We start from the raw sequence: 14,546 nt of genomic DNA, 5'->3' as shown, positions 1-14,546 counted from the left end.
GGCGCCTACGTAGATGATGGTCATAGAGGAGCAGAAAGACAAGCGCTGGGAGTATTTGGAGTTCCGGCTCCATGGAGTCCTCCTTCCTCGTGGGATGTGTTCAGGTGAGCATTTTCCCATTGCAAAAGCAGTTTCCGCCGTGTTTTTATCCACGGTGAATCCGCCCCGGAAAAGGTGGCAGATTGGCGGGTTGTAATACTATGGGCGGTACATTGTCTTCCGCCTGTCTGTTGGCGGTGACCGCCGCGCTGCTTGTCTGTACCGCCGTGGCGGGCGGTGTGTTAAAGTGGCTGTCTTTGTTGGCGGTTTCCGCCAGGGTCATAATTCCCTTTTTTTGTCCGCCGGCCTGTTTGCGGTATTACTGCAGCTTTAACACCGTCCGCCAGGGTTGTAATGACCCCCTAAGTGTACTTTGCTCTTATTGTTGGAAAATGGGTTATTGGTAAGGGCAGGTAAGTACCTACACTTAGCAATAGGCCACTAACCTCCACTTAGATCCAGTTAGGTCTCAGTAAATTAAACCTAGCTCAACCCTTGGTAGCTTGGCACCGAGTGACAAGGCTTAACTTAGGAGACAGAGTGTAAAGCATTCAAATGTCACAAAACAGAAATCAAATAAAACACAGGAAACAGTTTACAAATCCCCAAATCAATGTATAAACATAGATTATATTTTTATCTTTGAAATGACTCCAAAACGAATAAAATCGGATAAGGGGAACCGGAGATTTGAATTTTTTAAGAATTATTGCTTTCTAGCACATAGAAACAAAAAAGCGCCAATCTGGTCATCTGGTCGCACCTCGACCCGGGCAAAGTCAAAGTTTAAGGCCGACAGCGATGGAGCCCGGCTCGGCTACAGGCCACGGGAGACCTCAGTCAAAAGTTTACCTTAGGACTTAGTTGTTTTTCTGAAGATTTTCTTCAGCGGGACGAACCTGCCAGTCCAATCCGACCTCCTGGAACTCTTCTTCGGATACGCATCGCGGGAGCCCTCGTGGAGATTTTTACCTTCGGACTTAGTCATTTTTCCAAGGTGAAAATCCTTCGACTGGGGCAAACCTGGATCTTGATCTGATGTCCTTGGAGCCCTCCTCGGATACGCTGGCTGGGAGGTCCCGGTCAACTTCCTACATACGGACTTAGTTTATTTTTTGGAGATTTTCTTCACCGGGACGAACCTGCAATTCAAGCCGGGTCGTGGATGAGGCAAGCCGGCTAGAGTTGCTGCGGTGGGTCGGTCCCTCTATGGAGCTTTTTTTCAAAAGTTCTCCAAACTTCTGGATCTTCTTCCAGATGTTCTTTTAAGGTCCTTTTGAGGTCCACAGCTCACCCCAAGGTTCCAGAACCTCTGAGATGCTCCTTAGGGGTGTGGACTACAACTCCCAGAATGCATCTGGCACAAACTCCCTTTTGGCCACTGGACAGTGGTCAGCTGCTTGGTTTCTTCAGGAGTTGGTGCAAGGGATTCTGGTTAGCAATTATTCACCTGTAGCAAACAGGGAGTCCCTCCTTGAACCAGTTGAAGCCAGGCAAAGTCCTTCTTGTGGTGAAGCCCAAGTGTGCAGCTGGTGCAGTCCTTCAGAGTGCAGGGTCCAAGTGCAGGCCAGGGGTCCAGCAGGGCAGTCCTTCTTCTTCTGTAGTTCTTCCTGGTAGGGATCTGGTAGGGAACTGAGGTGTGGGTGCAGGTCTGCCAGTTTTATCCTGGCTCCTGGGTGAAAAACAAGGGGTTCCTGGTTCTCCAATCAGGGGCAGGGTCCTTCCCACTGTGATGACCACTTCCTGGGAAGTGTGGCAAAAACCAATCCCAGGGAGCAACATTCCTCAAAACTCCATCATGGCTGAAAGTGATTTTTGGAGGTTACATCTGGCTGAGCCCACCCACTGGTGTGGCTAAAAATCCTAAGCACACCCCTCTCCTGCCCTCTCCTAATCTAATCAAGGGGGCACCTAATTGTCTGGGTTTGCAGGATGTGAAGGTGTTGCTGGGTTGCTCAAAATGTCCTTCTCTGCCTTTGAAGACCAGTTTGGCAGCCCTCCCCCTTCCTGCTTCACCATCTGCTGAGGGGAGATCTCCTCCCACAGGCACAACGCTTTGTGTGGAGCAAGGCCACTTCACACCTCATCAAGGCAGCCTGGCCAGGCTGCCAGAGGCTGGCCAATCAGAGCACAGCAGCAAAAACACTGCAGGGATGAAGTTGGCAACTTTTCAGGAAAAGTTTAAAACTCTTTACCTGAACAAGTTATATTAAATCCCACAACTGGAAGTTGTGGGATTTATTGTAACAATTAATTTGATACCAAACTTCTTGTATCTGTTACTTAAGGGGACTTTTAAAATGAAAATATTGTCTCCCCATTCTAGCCTATGGAGGCCATTCACTACAATGAGGGAAAACGAATTTGGCTGTTTTACCTCACCAGGGCTTATAAAACTATTTTTATAAGGTCCCTGCTTATAGTTACATAGCACCCAGCCCTAGGGGCAAATAGGGCACACCTTGGGGGTGACTTATATGTAACAATAAGGTAGTATAAGACTTTGGAACTACTTTTAATTCCAAAGTTGAATTTGCATGTAACTTTAATTTAAAAGCAGCCAACAAGGCAGGCCTGCCTTTAAAATGACACTGGGCACCTCAGCAGTGCGGGGTCCCTAAACCTCCATGCCCTACCATATACTAGGGGTTTATAGGTAGGTTGACTTAGCCAATTATAATTAGCCTAATTTGCATACTGAGTTTACACAGAGCACAGGCCCTGGGACTGGTTAGCAGTACCCAGGGCACCATCTGTGTCAGGAAAACACCAGCAAAAAGTGGAAAATGGGGTCATAACGTAAGGGGGCCTCTGCAATCGGCCCTGTTCTCTCACCCTTATGCTTACTGTTTGAAGTATCTACTGAAATGGGGAACAAACAGCAGCTTTGGGTGGTTTTCCTAATTTTTGTACTGGTTGGAACATTAAAATACAGACAATGTCAGGTAGCAAAAACGCCAGGTGGCAACCCTAATCCCAGCTAAAGTGCAGAAACTTTGATTGTTTGAAAGGCGTTGATTTACAGGTGCGAAATAAATCAACTGAAACTCAATGGGAACAAAATGGAAATTTTAACCCATTTCGAAAAGTTGGAAATTGAGTTACTGATTGAGGGGAGTGAAATCCTGCTCAAGGAGTAGCCACAATTTTTGCCACAAGCAACCACAAATTAGCAGAGCAACATTTTAAGTCACTCTGCTTAAGACTTAATGCAATTCAGGGTTATATCAATCCTGTAGAATATGAAAGGGAAGTTTTCTCGGAGTAATGTTACTGCCTAAATTCACTGTACACTAATCTGAGCTTTTTGCTGAGAACATATAACATTATTCATAAGCACTCATTCAGCTAGTACAATTATCAAAAACCATCGTATACATATATTATTTCTATAAATTGCCTCACACAATATTATGACATTGGAATTGAGTCACTAATTACACAGTTATAAGTCCAGTTGCCTATTCAATTTATAGCACAAATTTATTGTATAGTTTCATATAGAGCACCTGTGTCCAAGTGATAGTCTTCTTGAGCCTTGTAGTATAGATTCAGATACCAATCAATCAATGAATATCCATCCACGTTACATCAGTAATTCAGTGTCCATTGAATATTTTATTCCACGTGACACAAGTTGACAATTAAATGTCCATTGACTTATCTGTTCCGCGTAACAACAGCCAACACGTGTTTCGTCAGGGAAAATTTCCCTTTCGACTTCATCAGGGCTACAATAACATACAACACAAAATATTAAATGCATATGGCTCTTTACTTTTGTTCCCACATCGCAGTGACCATGTGGTGCTATGTGGGTGACAATCCCATGCTTTTCAAAAACACACTTCAAGTCTACATTCAATTTTGTTTTATCTTAAATAATCCTAACTTCAAAAGAATGTGATGCTCAGTGCCAGACTAGGTGCGTAACTATAATTCCATATTATTAAAAGACATAGTGATAAAGTTCATCAGTGTCACAGAATAAAAACTCCCCTCTAAAGAGATGCACACACCAGTGAGTAGGTCATATTCAAAATTACACTGACCTTCATATAAATGAAATCTTCATGTCTCAGTATGAACACATATGTAAAAATAATTCTTGGTTCACGATTAATGAGCCCCCAAATCCGGGCGTAGAATCTGCTCACTCTACCTATAACACCAAATACTAAATATAATTAGCATATCTATTCCTTTGTCTGGTTAGCTATTTGAGCGCCTAATTCCAATGAAGCAAAGTAAACATATAGAAACCTTTGTCAAAGCTGTATATCACCAAACATCACCTGCTAAGTGCAGTTACACTAATCCTTATTTTGATAAGTAAACTGCTATTACTCCAAACACTCTCAAAATTACCGTTGGTTAGAATATTTATATCCTCAAGTGGTTATGTAAATACTAAACTCAATCAAGCAATCAAAACTCCTCGCAATGCCAGTAAAACTTTAAGCGTCCCTGTGAAATTCAAAACAATACTTAGGGAGTGAAGCAGTAGCCTAATCTATAATGAGCATCTGCACCGTCCCCCAAAGTGTAAACATACGCTCAAATATAACTTTCTTCCGACCTCTTTAGCCGCGAGCAATGTTATTTCCCATTATCAAAGCGAGTACGCTCTAAATAAACAAACGCGGCGGGTGTTCACTGTTTAAGTATGTTAGTGACGCAAGTGTCACGTATAATCAGTTGTACATCAATCCTCCTTCACAAATAATTAATTGCTATGAACAAAATAAAGCTTTGGGGTCTTAAACTGTACAGTTATTGATAGGCCCTAGGTTCCCATGCACTACTCGCGGCTGCAGAGTTTTTTCTGTAGCGGCCAAGTACTGGAACTCCCTGCCTTTTTTTCTTCATTCTCAAGAATCCCTATTGGCTGTTAGAAAGAGACCAAAAACTTGGAAATGTTCTTCCATGCAAGTGCTATAATTTTAAAATAATATGACTACTTTGATTACCAGCCCCAAATGCACCTTTGGGTCTAAGTGTGTTTTTATAAATACTTGTAAATAAAAAAATAACTCCCTATTAGAAAAAGAGTTCCACAGGAGTACTACTTTAAAATGCCTTTGTGAATAGGCCGAAAATCTTTTTTATTGGCAAGTGGTTGAAAAGACACCTGTTCACGTGGTTCTGTAGAAATGGCTTGTAGGGAACTGGCTGTGAAAATTCAAGTCATTAATTTATTCAGAACTACGTGTTGGAAGGTAAGAATAAAATTTTGTTCTGTAAGGGATCTTCCCTAGATTTGCAAACTTACAGTCATCTCCTGGTAGAACTTTGGAAACAATTTTCTTCCTAAAACACACAAAGTTAACATATTTCGCCTATGTAGGAAGTTGGCTCTGTATATACTATTTCAAAGTAAGAAATAGTGTGCACAGAGTCCAAGGGTTCTCCTTAGAGGTAAGATAGTGGCAAAAAGAGATCATTCTAATGCTCTATATTGTAGTAGTGTGGTCGAGCAGTAGGCTTATCAGAGGGTAGTGTTAAGCATTTGTTGTACACACACAGGCAATAAATGAGGTACACACACTCAAAGACTGATTCCAGGCCAATAGGTTTTTATATAGAAAAATATATTTTCTTAGTTTATTTTTAGAACCACAGGTTCAAGATTTACAAGTATTACTTCAAATGAAAGGTATTTAACTCAGGTATACTAGGAACTTTGAATAATCACAATAGCATGGACAGTTTTGACAAAAATGGCAATAAGCTATTTTAAAGGTGGACACTGCAAAAATCAACAGTTCCTGGGGGAGGTAAGTAATTGTTAAGTTCACAGGTAAGTAAAACACTTACAGGGTTCAAAGTTGGGTCCAAGGTAGCCCACCGTTGGGGGTTCAAGGCAACCCCAAAGTTACCACACCAGCAGCTCAGGGCCGGTCAGGTGCAGTGGTCAAAGAGGTGCCCAAAACACATAGGCTTCAATGGAAACAGGGGTGCCCAGGTTCCAGTCTGCCAGCAGGTAAGTACCGCGTCCTCGGAGGGCAGACCAGGGGGGTTTTGTAGGGTGCTGGGGGGGACACAAGCAGGCACAGAGAGTACACCCTCAGCGACACAGGGGCGGCCAGGTGCAGAGTGCAAACAGGCGTCGGGTTTTGTGTAGAAAGCAATGGGGAGACCCGGGGGTCTCTTCAACGATGCAGGCAGGCACAGGGGGGGCTCCTCGGGGTAGCCACCACCTGGGCTAGGCAGAGGGTCGCCTGGGGGTCGCTCCTGCACTGGAGTTTGGTTCCTTCAGGTCCTGGGGGCTGCGGGTGCAGTGTTGGTTCCAGGCGTCGGGTCCCTTGTTACAGGCAGTCGTGGTCAGGGGGAGCCTCTGGATTTCCTCTGCAGGTGTCGCTGTGGGGGCGCAGGGGAGTCAACTCTGGCTACTCACTGGCTCGCAGTCGCCGGGGAGTCCTCCCTGTCGTGTTAGTTTTCCGCAGGTCGAGCCGGGGGGCGTCGGGTGCAGAGTGCAAAGTCTCACGCTTCCGGTGGGAAACGTGAAGTCTTTAAAGTTGCTTCTTTGTTGCAGAGAGTTGCAGTTTGTTGAACAGGGCTGCTATTCTCGGGAGCTTCTTGGTCCTTTGGATGCAGGGCAGTCCTCTGAGGCTTCAGTGGTCGCTGGTCCCTGTTGGATGCGTTGCTGTTGCAGTTTTCGTCGAAGTAGGGAGACAGGCCGGTAGGGTTGGGGCCAAATCAGTTGTTGTCTCCGTCTTCGCTGCAGGGCTTCAGGTCAGCAGTCCTTCTTCTCTTTTAGGTTGCAGGAATCTAGTTTCCTAGGTTCTGGGGTGCCCCTAAATACTGAATTTAGGGGTGTGTTTAGGTCTGGGAGGGTGGCTACATCCTCTTAGTGCCTCCTCCCTGAGGGGAGGGAAGCACATCCCTATCCCTATTGGGGGAATCCTCCAAAACCAAGATGGAGGATTTCTAAAGGCAGGGGTCACCTCAGCTCAGGACACCTTAGGGGCTGTCCTGACTGGTGGGTGACTCCTCCTTGTTTTTCTCATTACCTCCCCAGGACTTGCCGCCAAAAGTGGGGGCTGTGTCCAGGGGTGGGCATCTCCACTAGCTGGAGTGCCCTGGGCCATTGTAACACGAAGCCTGAGCCTTTGAAGCTCATTGCTAGGTGTTACAGTTCCTGCATGGGGAAGGTGTGAAGCACCTCCACCCAGAGCAGGCTTTGTTTCTGGCCTCAGAGGGCACAAAGGCCCTCACCACATGGAGTCAGAACCTCATCTCTCAGCAGCTGGCTGGCACAGACCAGTCAGTCCTGCACTGAACAATTGGGTAAAATACAGGTGGCATCTCTAAGATGCCCTCTGTGAGCATTTTTAATAAATCCAACACTGGCATCAGTGTGGGTTTATTATTCTGAGAAGTTTGATACCAAACTTCCCAGTATTCAGTGTAGCCATTATGGAGCTGTGGTGTTAGTTTTTGACAAACTCCCAGACCATATACTTATTATGGCCACACTGTACTTACAATGTCTAAGAATAGACTTAGACACTGTAGGGGCATATTGCTCATACAGCTATGCCCTCACCTGTGGTATAGTGCACCCTGCCTTAGGGCTGTAAGGCCTGCTAGAGGGGTGACTTACCTATGCCATAGGCAGTATTTTGTGTGCATGGCACCCTGAGGGGGATGCCATGTCGACTTTGCCCTTTTCTCCCCACCAACACACACAATCTGCAATGGCAGTGTGCATGTGTTAGGTGAGTGGTCCTTAAGGGTGGCACAACACATGCTGCAGCCCTTAGAGACCTTCCCTGGTCAAAGGGCCCTTGGTACCACTGGTACCTTTTACAAGGGATTATCTGTGTGCCAGGGGTGTGCCAATTGTGGAAACAATGGTACATTTTTAGTGAAAGAACACTGGTGCTGGGGCCTGATTAGCAGGGTCCCAGCACGCTTCTCAGACAAGTCAGCATCAGTATCTGGCAAAAAGTGCGGGGTAACTGCAACAAGGAGCCATTTCCTTACAGCCTATCTTCCACTTTTTCCAGGAAATGCATGAAATGAGAAACAACAGATAAATCACATCAAAGCGGAAGCACCCAAAGAGCCCATGTTTCTTAAAATTGTTGTATCTACAATGAGTAGAGCTTTTTAGGCAGATATTAGTTCTCAAGCAGCCATTTTGCATCTGGTCTTGTTTCCAACTCAAATAAAGCAGGACGTGGGAACAGTATTATTTTGATTCCCCAATATTTTTGACCTCCCAAATGTGCCTTTTGTTTGGATTTTCAAAACATTTTGTTGATTTGAATCTGAGATAAGGAATGACTTTTTTCCTCTGAGTAGGCGAAACAGGATCCCTTGAATAATCTGACCAGTGTGTGGGCAAGATGTTAGGAGAGGGCAGGGAGAGGGTAGGCACTCTGGATGCCTGTACTGCCTGCCTCCAGACCATGACTTCTCCAATTGCAGATGCTGTTTGAAAATGAAGCATGTGGTAATGAGGCAGAGACCATTTTCAAGCTGTTTTGAGTTCACCAATCTCTTTGGTCTAGGATTAGCAATTGAATGATCCACTGATGCAGAGCGATAAATGTGCAATGTCAGAGCTAGAGGTATTGTCTCTGAGTAGTTGGGTGCTGAGTCTGGCACTGATAGATTTGGCATTGATGGTGCCTTTTTGGCCTAGTCTCCTTTAGGCAAGATGATGACGAACAAGGAGAGAGTCATAGACTTTTGATTTTAGAGTGATCCAGGATCCAACAACACTAATGATGATAGAGATAAAAGCAATCCAGGGGAAATTGATGATTAGCAGATTTTTCGGATGCTCTTCATGTTACTCTAGTTCTCATAAAAGGGTCTCCATCTGCTAACCTTTTATCCTTGGCTGGCATGAGTATGGAAGTGAATGAGTTTAGTATCACTGTTCAGCCTTCCAGACCACAGGATTTTTTCTTAATTGACAATCTGTAATTCTCTGTGGTCCTGATGGTGGCAGCTGATTTTATTGTTGTGTCCATAGCATCAAAGCAGAATTCAGATAATCAATGGTTTCAACAGGATAGCGATCTTTCCCCATGTGTTAGTTTAGAGTTTTTACTAAGAAACAGGGGCGGCTCCTTCGCAATAGCGGAGGAGCCTTTCCCCCTGGTTGAACCAGGAGCTGAAAGATAAAACAATATTTAATTATTGGTTTGTCTTTCAGGTGCTGGCTCATCCGGCAGGTTGTAAAAGGAGGGGCGGGGTGGGCCACGGGAGGTGGGAGAAGGAGGGAGTGCACCTAAGTGTGCATGTGTGTTCAGCCGGTCATCTCAGGCTGGCCATACACACATGCACACTTAGGTTTCTCCAACCCGGCTGTGTTGAACAAAAGGGAAGCCAATTACAGGTGATACTTTTATTAAAAATTGGTACGAGCCAATGGTTGTTATTTTTTATTGCGAGGAGATACTTGTCGATAACAGGTGAGTATTACAAATATAAACATCACTTAGCCATCAAACATGAAAGCATATGCACCAGACATAAGCCAACCTTTCATGGTATAATTCCTGTACACCAAACATAGCGTAGCTTCTGGAGGATATTTAGGGTGTCACACCCCCCTAACAAATGTATTTTCTTCTAAATAGTTGGGTACAGTAGATACGGGGAGGTGTCTGTCGGATTTTAGCAGTAATTTTTACATGCACGCAGAAAAAAACGCACACACACTTTCTTTCCCTCTCCGTGTTGAAAGTCTTTAACAAGGTTAGTTAGTTTACAAAATGTTTTCTCTATCTCTTACCCCTACCAATCAGCATTCGTTTCTCCCGCTGCCCCGTTAGCCCCTCTCATGCGCTCTGCTTGTCATATAATGCATTTTACCATTATATGCCAGCGTCATTGTTGGAAATGTGAAGCTCACATCCCCACCCCAATCTCACCGACCAAGCTATGTCCCTGTCTATTGCAGTTCTAAGTTCCTGACCTTTGGTTGCACATCACCAAAGAATGAAAATGGATACTCTGTGCGTTTTTATTTAATCATTTAAATACCACGTTAACACCTGAGCTTGATTCAGATTCTCGCTGTCGTAGCGAGGTGTTATGTCTGACAAGCATATAAGAAAGATTAAAACGTTTATCTTGAGTAGATGCAGTGATGTACATGATACAATGGCCTACCTTACACTCGTAGCTCACAGCGTTGTCATAGCCGACCCACTCATAGTCTTTGCAGGCATAGGGCACCTGCTGCTCAGAGCTCCATTTCAGTGTGGCTCCTTTCAGGAAGCTGCAGATCTGTAGGCACAGAAGTGTTATTTGTTGTAACATTCTGAACACAAGTTCGTCTGAAAGAAATATATCAATTTAAATCACTTTAAAAAATTACCTCATAGTGGGCCCAGAATCCAGCTTCACGGGTGTAGGTTCCAGAAGATCCAGCACCACTAACTGGGGCACCAATTCTGCAATCATTTGGGGTAACGAGTCGGAAGGTGCGGCCATAGGTTGGGAATCCCATCATCAGCTTCTCGGCAGGGACGCCATTATCTCTCCAGTATTTCATCGCAAACTCCTGTAGACACCAGAAGCATATGGGGTCACTAGTGAGAAAACTCCTTCAGACGCACCATCAATTTGTGAGTATAGATGCACTTGATTTGACTTGTGCTCTTACACAGTTGAAGTAAATTAAGTCACCGTTGTCCTCTGGCCCTACATGGAGAGGGCTGTTGTGTCCTGAGAATTGGTCCCAGCCTCCGTGAAAATCATAGGTCATTACACTGATGAAGTCTAGGACTCTGCAACAAACCAGGGTGAGTTAAGGTCAGAAAAGCTTAGTAGAATGGTATAATTTAGGCTCTGGCCAGTTACCCTTAAGAGTTACACAACCCATCACTGAAATGTGCATTATCGGAAAATATGTGCATGGTCAGTAAAATAATTCAATCCCTCTAACATCAGGCGAGACTCTCACAGTATTTAGTTTGGTAGTAAAATAATTAGTGTCATCTCACTGCATGTAGGTACCAAGTTGTCCTTCAAGACTTGACTGAGGCTGTGAAAACCGAGGCACCTGAATTACAGTTTGTTATGTGTGAGAAATAAGATGAAGATGCTGTGTCACTATCTGGAGCTGAAGTTTGTTTGGGATACATGTGAAGTAATGAAAGATATCAGCTTTGGGCAACCATTGTTGCTTCTCGGTTTCTCATTTTTTTCTCCTGCATTCATTTTGATGATTCCATGACATAGCCTACTCCACTTTCTCATTTTACTGATTGATGATAGGTTACTGGAAGTTCTTCCAAAAAGACCACTTCTACTCTGATTACCACTCTGATTACTATCAAACTACCTTTCCAGAAGCATTGCTGATGTACATACTGTGACATTTGTTACTTTCAGCACCCCTGTACACTCCAAGGCGGCGTTATTGGATTCACCTAGCTTGACTTAAATTGTGGAGTTATATTGGATCTGATTACATTGGACATTTTTACGAAACTTCTACATTCCTCAATAGTAATTCTAGCCTCGAGAAAGTCACCATATGTGATGAAACATGTGTTGGGCGTTGGCTGTTTTTTGGAACTTGATATATTCAGAAGAAAACATGTAGCCACACCTGGCTTTCAATAAATCTTGAAAGCAAATCTTGGAACTTTGGTCTATGGAACTTTATTTGACTAAGTCTGTGATATGCACTATTGCATTAATTGTTGAGTATGCTGTGTTTTTTTGTTTGTATTTATGGCATGCAATCGGGTTGGAGGTTAGATCCAAAAGTGCCAGAGGCTTTTATACGTTTTTTGATGAAGAGCACAAATTGGCACCTGAACTACTCTGTTCCATATTCTGCCTCAGGTCTTGGCATGTATCTCTTGCCCTCGATAGCTCTCCTTTTGAAGGCCGTACTTATGTTTGGCCTTAGGGGCCACGCCAGTCAATACTCGCTAAAGCCAAGTTATTTCTTTGCAAGTCTGTTTATTTGCAAACACATTTTCCAGGTAAGTTCTTTCCTTGCCTGCCAATTGGGAAATCCTTTGGGATCCTATCCAGTGTAAAGGTTGTGTGATTGGGAGAATCAGTAGGTTTCAAGTAGGTTAGAAGGAGCAGTATAGAGCAGTGGTTCCAAACCTTTTAATTTGTGTGGACCCCCACTTTCTCAGTACTGGAACCCGGGGACCCCTATTGAATCATTATTGGAATCTGGGGACCCCCCCCCCAATGATTCATTACTGAAAAATGGGTACCTAATCTTTTAATATTCTTAAATTTTCTAAGCAGCCGCGGACCCCTTGAGGAGGCTTCATGGACCCCCAGAGGGCCCCAGACCACAGGTTGGGAACCACTGGTATAGAGAAATCATCTTATTTAGTTCAATAGGCATCACCCTGTATAAAAAAACACAAACCGTGATCGGGCTTGTGTGTCTGATTTAGAGCTGGGCGGTAAAGGAAACTCCTCCATTTTCTAGAAGACAAGCTAAATCCAGAGGAAAATCTACCTGCGGAATTTCCTCCTCTAATTGTATACCAGTGAATTTGGCATTTATCCATAATTTACATTTGCACGCAACTCTAAAATTAGGTATTTTTTAGTCCGCAGAGGTTAAAACATCTCTAAGGTCTAAGTCCTATCCAACACTACTAATACCTTACAGGAATCCAAGTTGGAACCGCTGTACTTACTTCCCAATCTCGGCAATTTCATATCCGGCATCAATGGTTGGTTTGCCAGCAGACACAGCTGCGGTGACCAGCAGCCGGGGTTTTCCAGTCTCCTTGGCTTCTTTTTCAAACGCCTCCAGTAATTCCTAGCGGAGAGAAGAGGAATCAGTAATTTCTACTCCCTTACATTCGTTACTGTAGCTATCTTCTGCCATAATGCAAACTGTCCTTTTCTGGGCACTGGTGTATTTATAGTGCTATCGGTCTCCTATCAATATAGTGTGAATTCACCTGTTTTTACTTTGTGAAATCATGATAGGTCATGGGGGGAAGACACATTGAAGCGTTTCCTGGCGTTCCGTGTACACATTTGGGACTAAGCGTTGGTAAGGCTATGCGAGTGCCTTCAGTGGCATCAACATATATGTGTTTCGAAACAATTTTACAAGGGAAACTAACGATCCTGGCAGTTGCCAATGAAAATGGATTGTTGTTGTCAAGAAAAGACTTATCAGAGATGTCTGCGGGGCCCAGCTTAAACAAAGTCATTCCGGGCAGCACGTCACAAGCACTTTATTCTAAGATCAAACAAAAACATGTCCCCAGAGCAACAGAAAACGCTCCAGCACCACTTTCTCTTTAGCTGAGCCGTGGCTTTACCTCAGTTGCCGCCATGCTACAAAACGGTAGGCTTGCTTCAAAAGCTATAAGTAGATTTTCCATCACCAACGCAGGCCCTGACAAATTATGGGGACTAGGGAGTAGTCTTCCCTCTGACTCCTCCTTCCTAAGGCCCGGGTCATGAATTATAAAACTTTATTTGTGTGTTCAAGCTCATATATGAGAAAATATCACGTTGATCAATTGGTTTTGTCGACAAATTAAGATTACACATCTCACATTCCAACTTTATCAGGGGTCCAGATAGTGGTGTCACCTTTACAGGTCTAATGCATAAGTGAATCAGCATTATAAAACCGCATCACCTGGGTTGACCCAAATTGCTCACACCATTTAATTCATAAATCACAATTTCTGCCCCCCTGCCATATTTTTCATACCTCCCCTGCCCCCAATCACCACAAAGAGATTAGGATGCAACTGGTTTAGATCACAGCTATCCATGTCTGGTTTTAAGCTGATATAGCATTGTTCGCTTTAGGCAAGCAGGTTTCCAAGGTAGGATTTTCATATGTCTTGTGGTCTAATGGCTGCGTGTTGTAAGGAGGAGAACATATCTGCAAATTTGTTATAGTAAACTGCATCACACAGCTAATTATGCACAGTTGTCAAGGGCACATGCAACCAGGTCCTGGCAAATCTGCACTTTGCCAGAAGTAGAAACATGGCTGTTAATTTCCTCAAACAGTGAGGGATCTTGCCTACATACCCCCAGTAGAGCCATCAGGGGAAGAATTCTAAATGTTCTCCAGTAATATCCTTCCAGAATATGAGAATATCGGGGCATCTCAAGGTAAGGTGAAAAAAGTCAGCATTGGGGTGATCACATCATATTTGTAGTATGTGTAGCCTACGTTCGGATCAATTTTGTGTAGTCTCATCTCGGTATAATGATGATGTGATAGGAATCTGAAATGTAACAATTTATACCTATAGTTCATGGATACTTCCTTAGCTTGTTTACAGCAGTAAGGCCATGCTTCATTGTCTAAGATGATATCTAGATCAGCCTCACAACATTCACATACATGATGTACAGGCATCTCACCAGGGCATTCGTAGGAACCTATTGACAAACTGCATTTTGTAGCACATTTCGTAGTACTAAAGTAGCATTGTGCACATATTACAAAATACTATTCACAAATCTACTTGTGGAGACGTCCTATCATTTCTATGCCATTTCCATCACAATGGGCC

At 43.9% G+C, this 14,546-nt stretch overlaps 1 protein-coding gene across 1 annotated transcript in view; it reads right to left on the bottom strand.

The window, feature by feature from the left end:
* Nucleotides 1-14,546, bottom strand: part of LOC138299829 (acidic mammalian chitinase-like) — a 139,693-nt gene that overhangs the window by 74,674 nt on the left and 50,473 nt on the right. Inside the window, exons 6-9 of the mRNA XM_069238423.1 lie at nucleotides 12,687-12,811; nucleotides 10,670-10,793; nucleotides 10,382-10,567; nucleotides 10,174-10,290 (exon numbers count right to left, since the gene is read on the bottom strand). Of these exons, the coding sequence (XP_069094524.1) occupies nucleotides 10,174-10,290; nucleotides 10,382-10,567; nucleotides 10,670-10,793; nucleotides 12,687-12,811 (552 nt within the window). The remainder of the gene's footprint in view (nucleotides 1-10,173; nucleotides 10,291-10,381; nucleotides 10,568-10,669; nucleotides 10,794-12,686; nucleotides 12,812-14,546) is intronic.

This window comes from Pleurodeles waltl, chromosome 6, assembly GCF_031143425.1.
Source record: "Pleurodeles waltl isolate 20211129_DDA chromosome 6, aPleWal1.hap1.20221129, whole genome shotgun sequence".
Lineage (NCBI taxonomy): Eukaryota > Metazoa > Chordata > Amphibia > Caudata > Salamandridae > Pleurodeles > Pleurodeles waltl.
The sequence above is the reverse complement of the archived record's forward strand: the minus strand, read 5'-3'. Positions and strand labels throughout refer to the sequence as shown.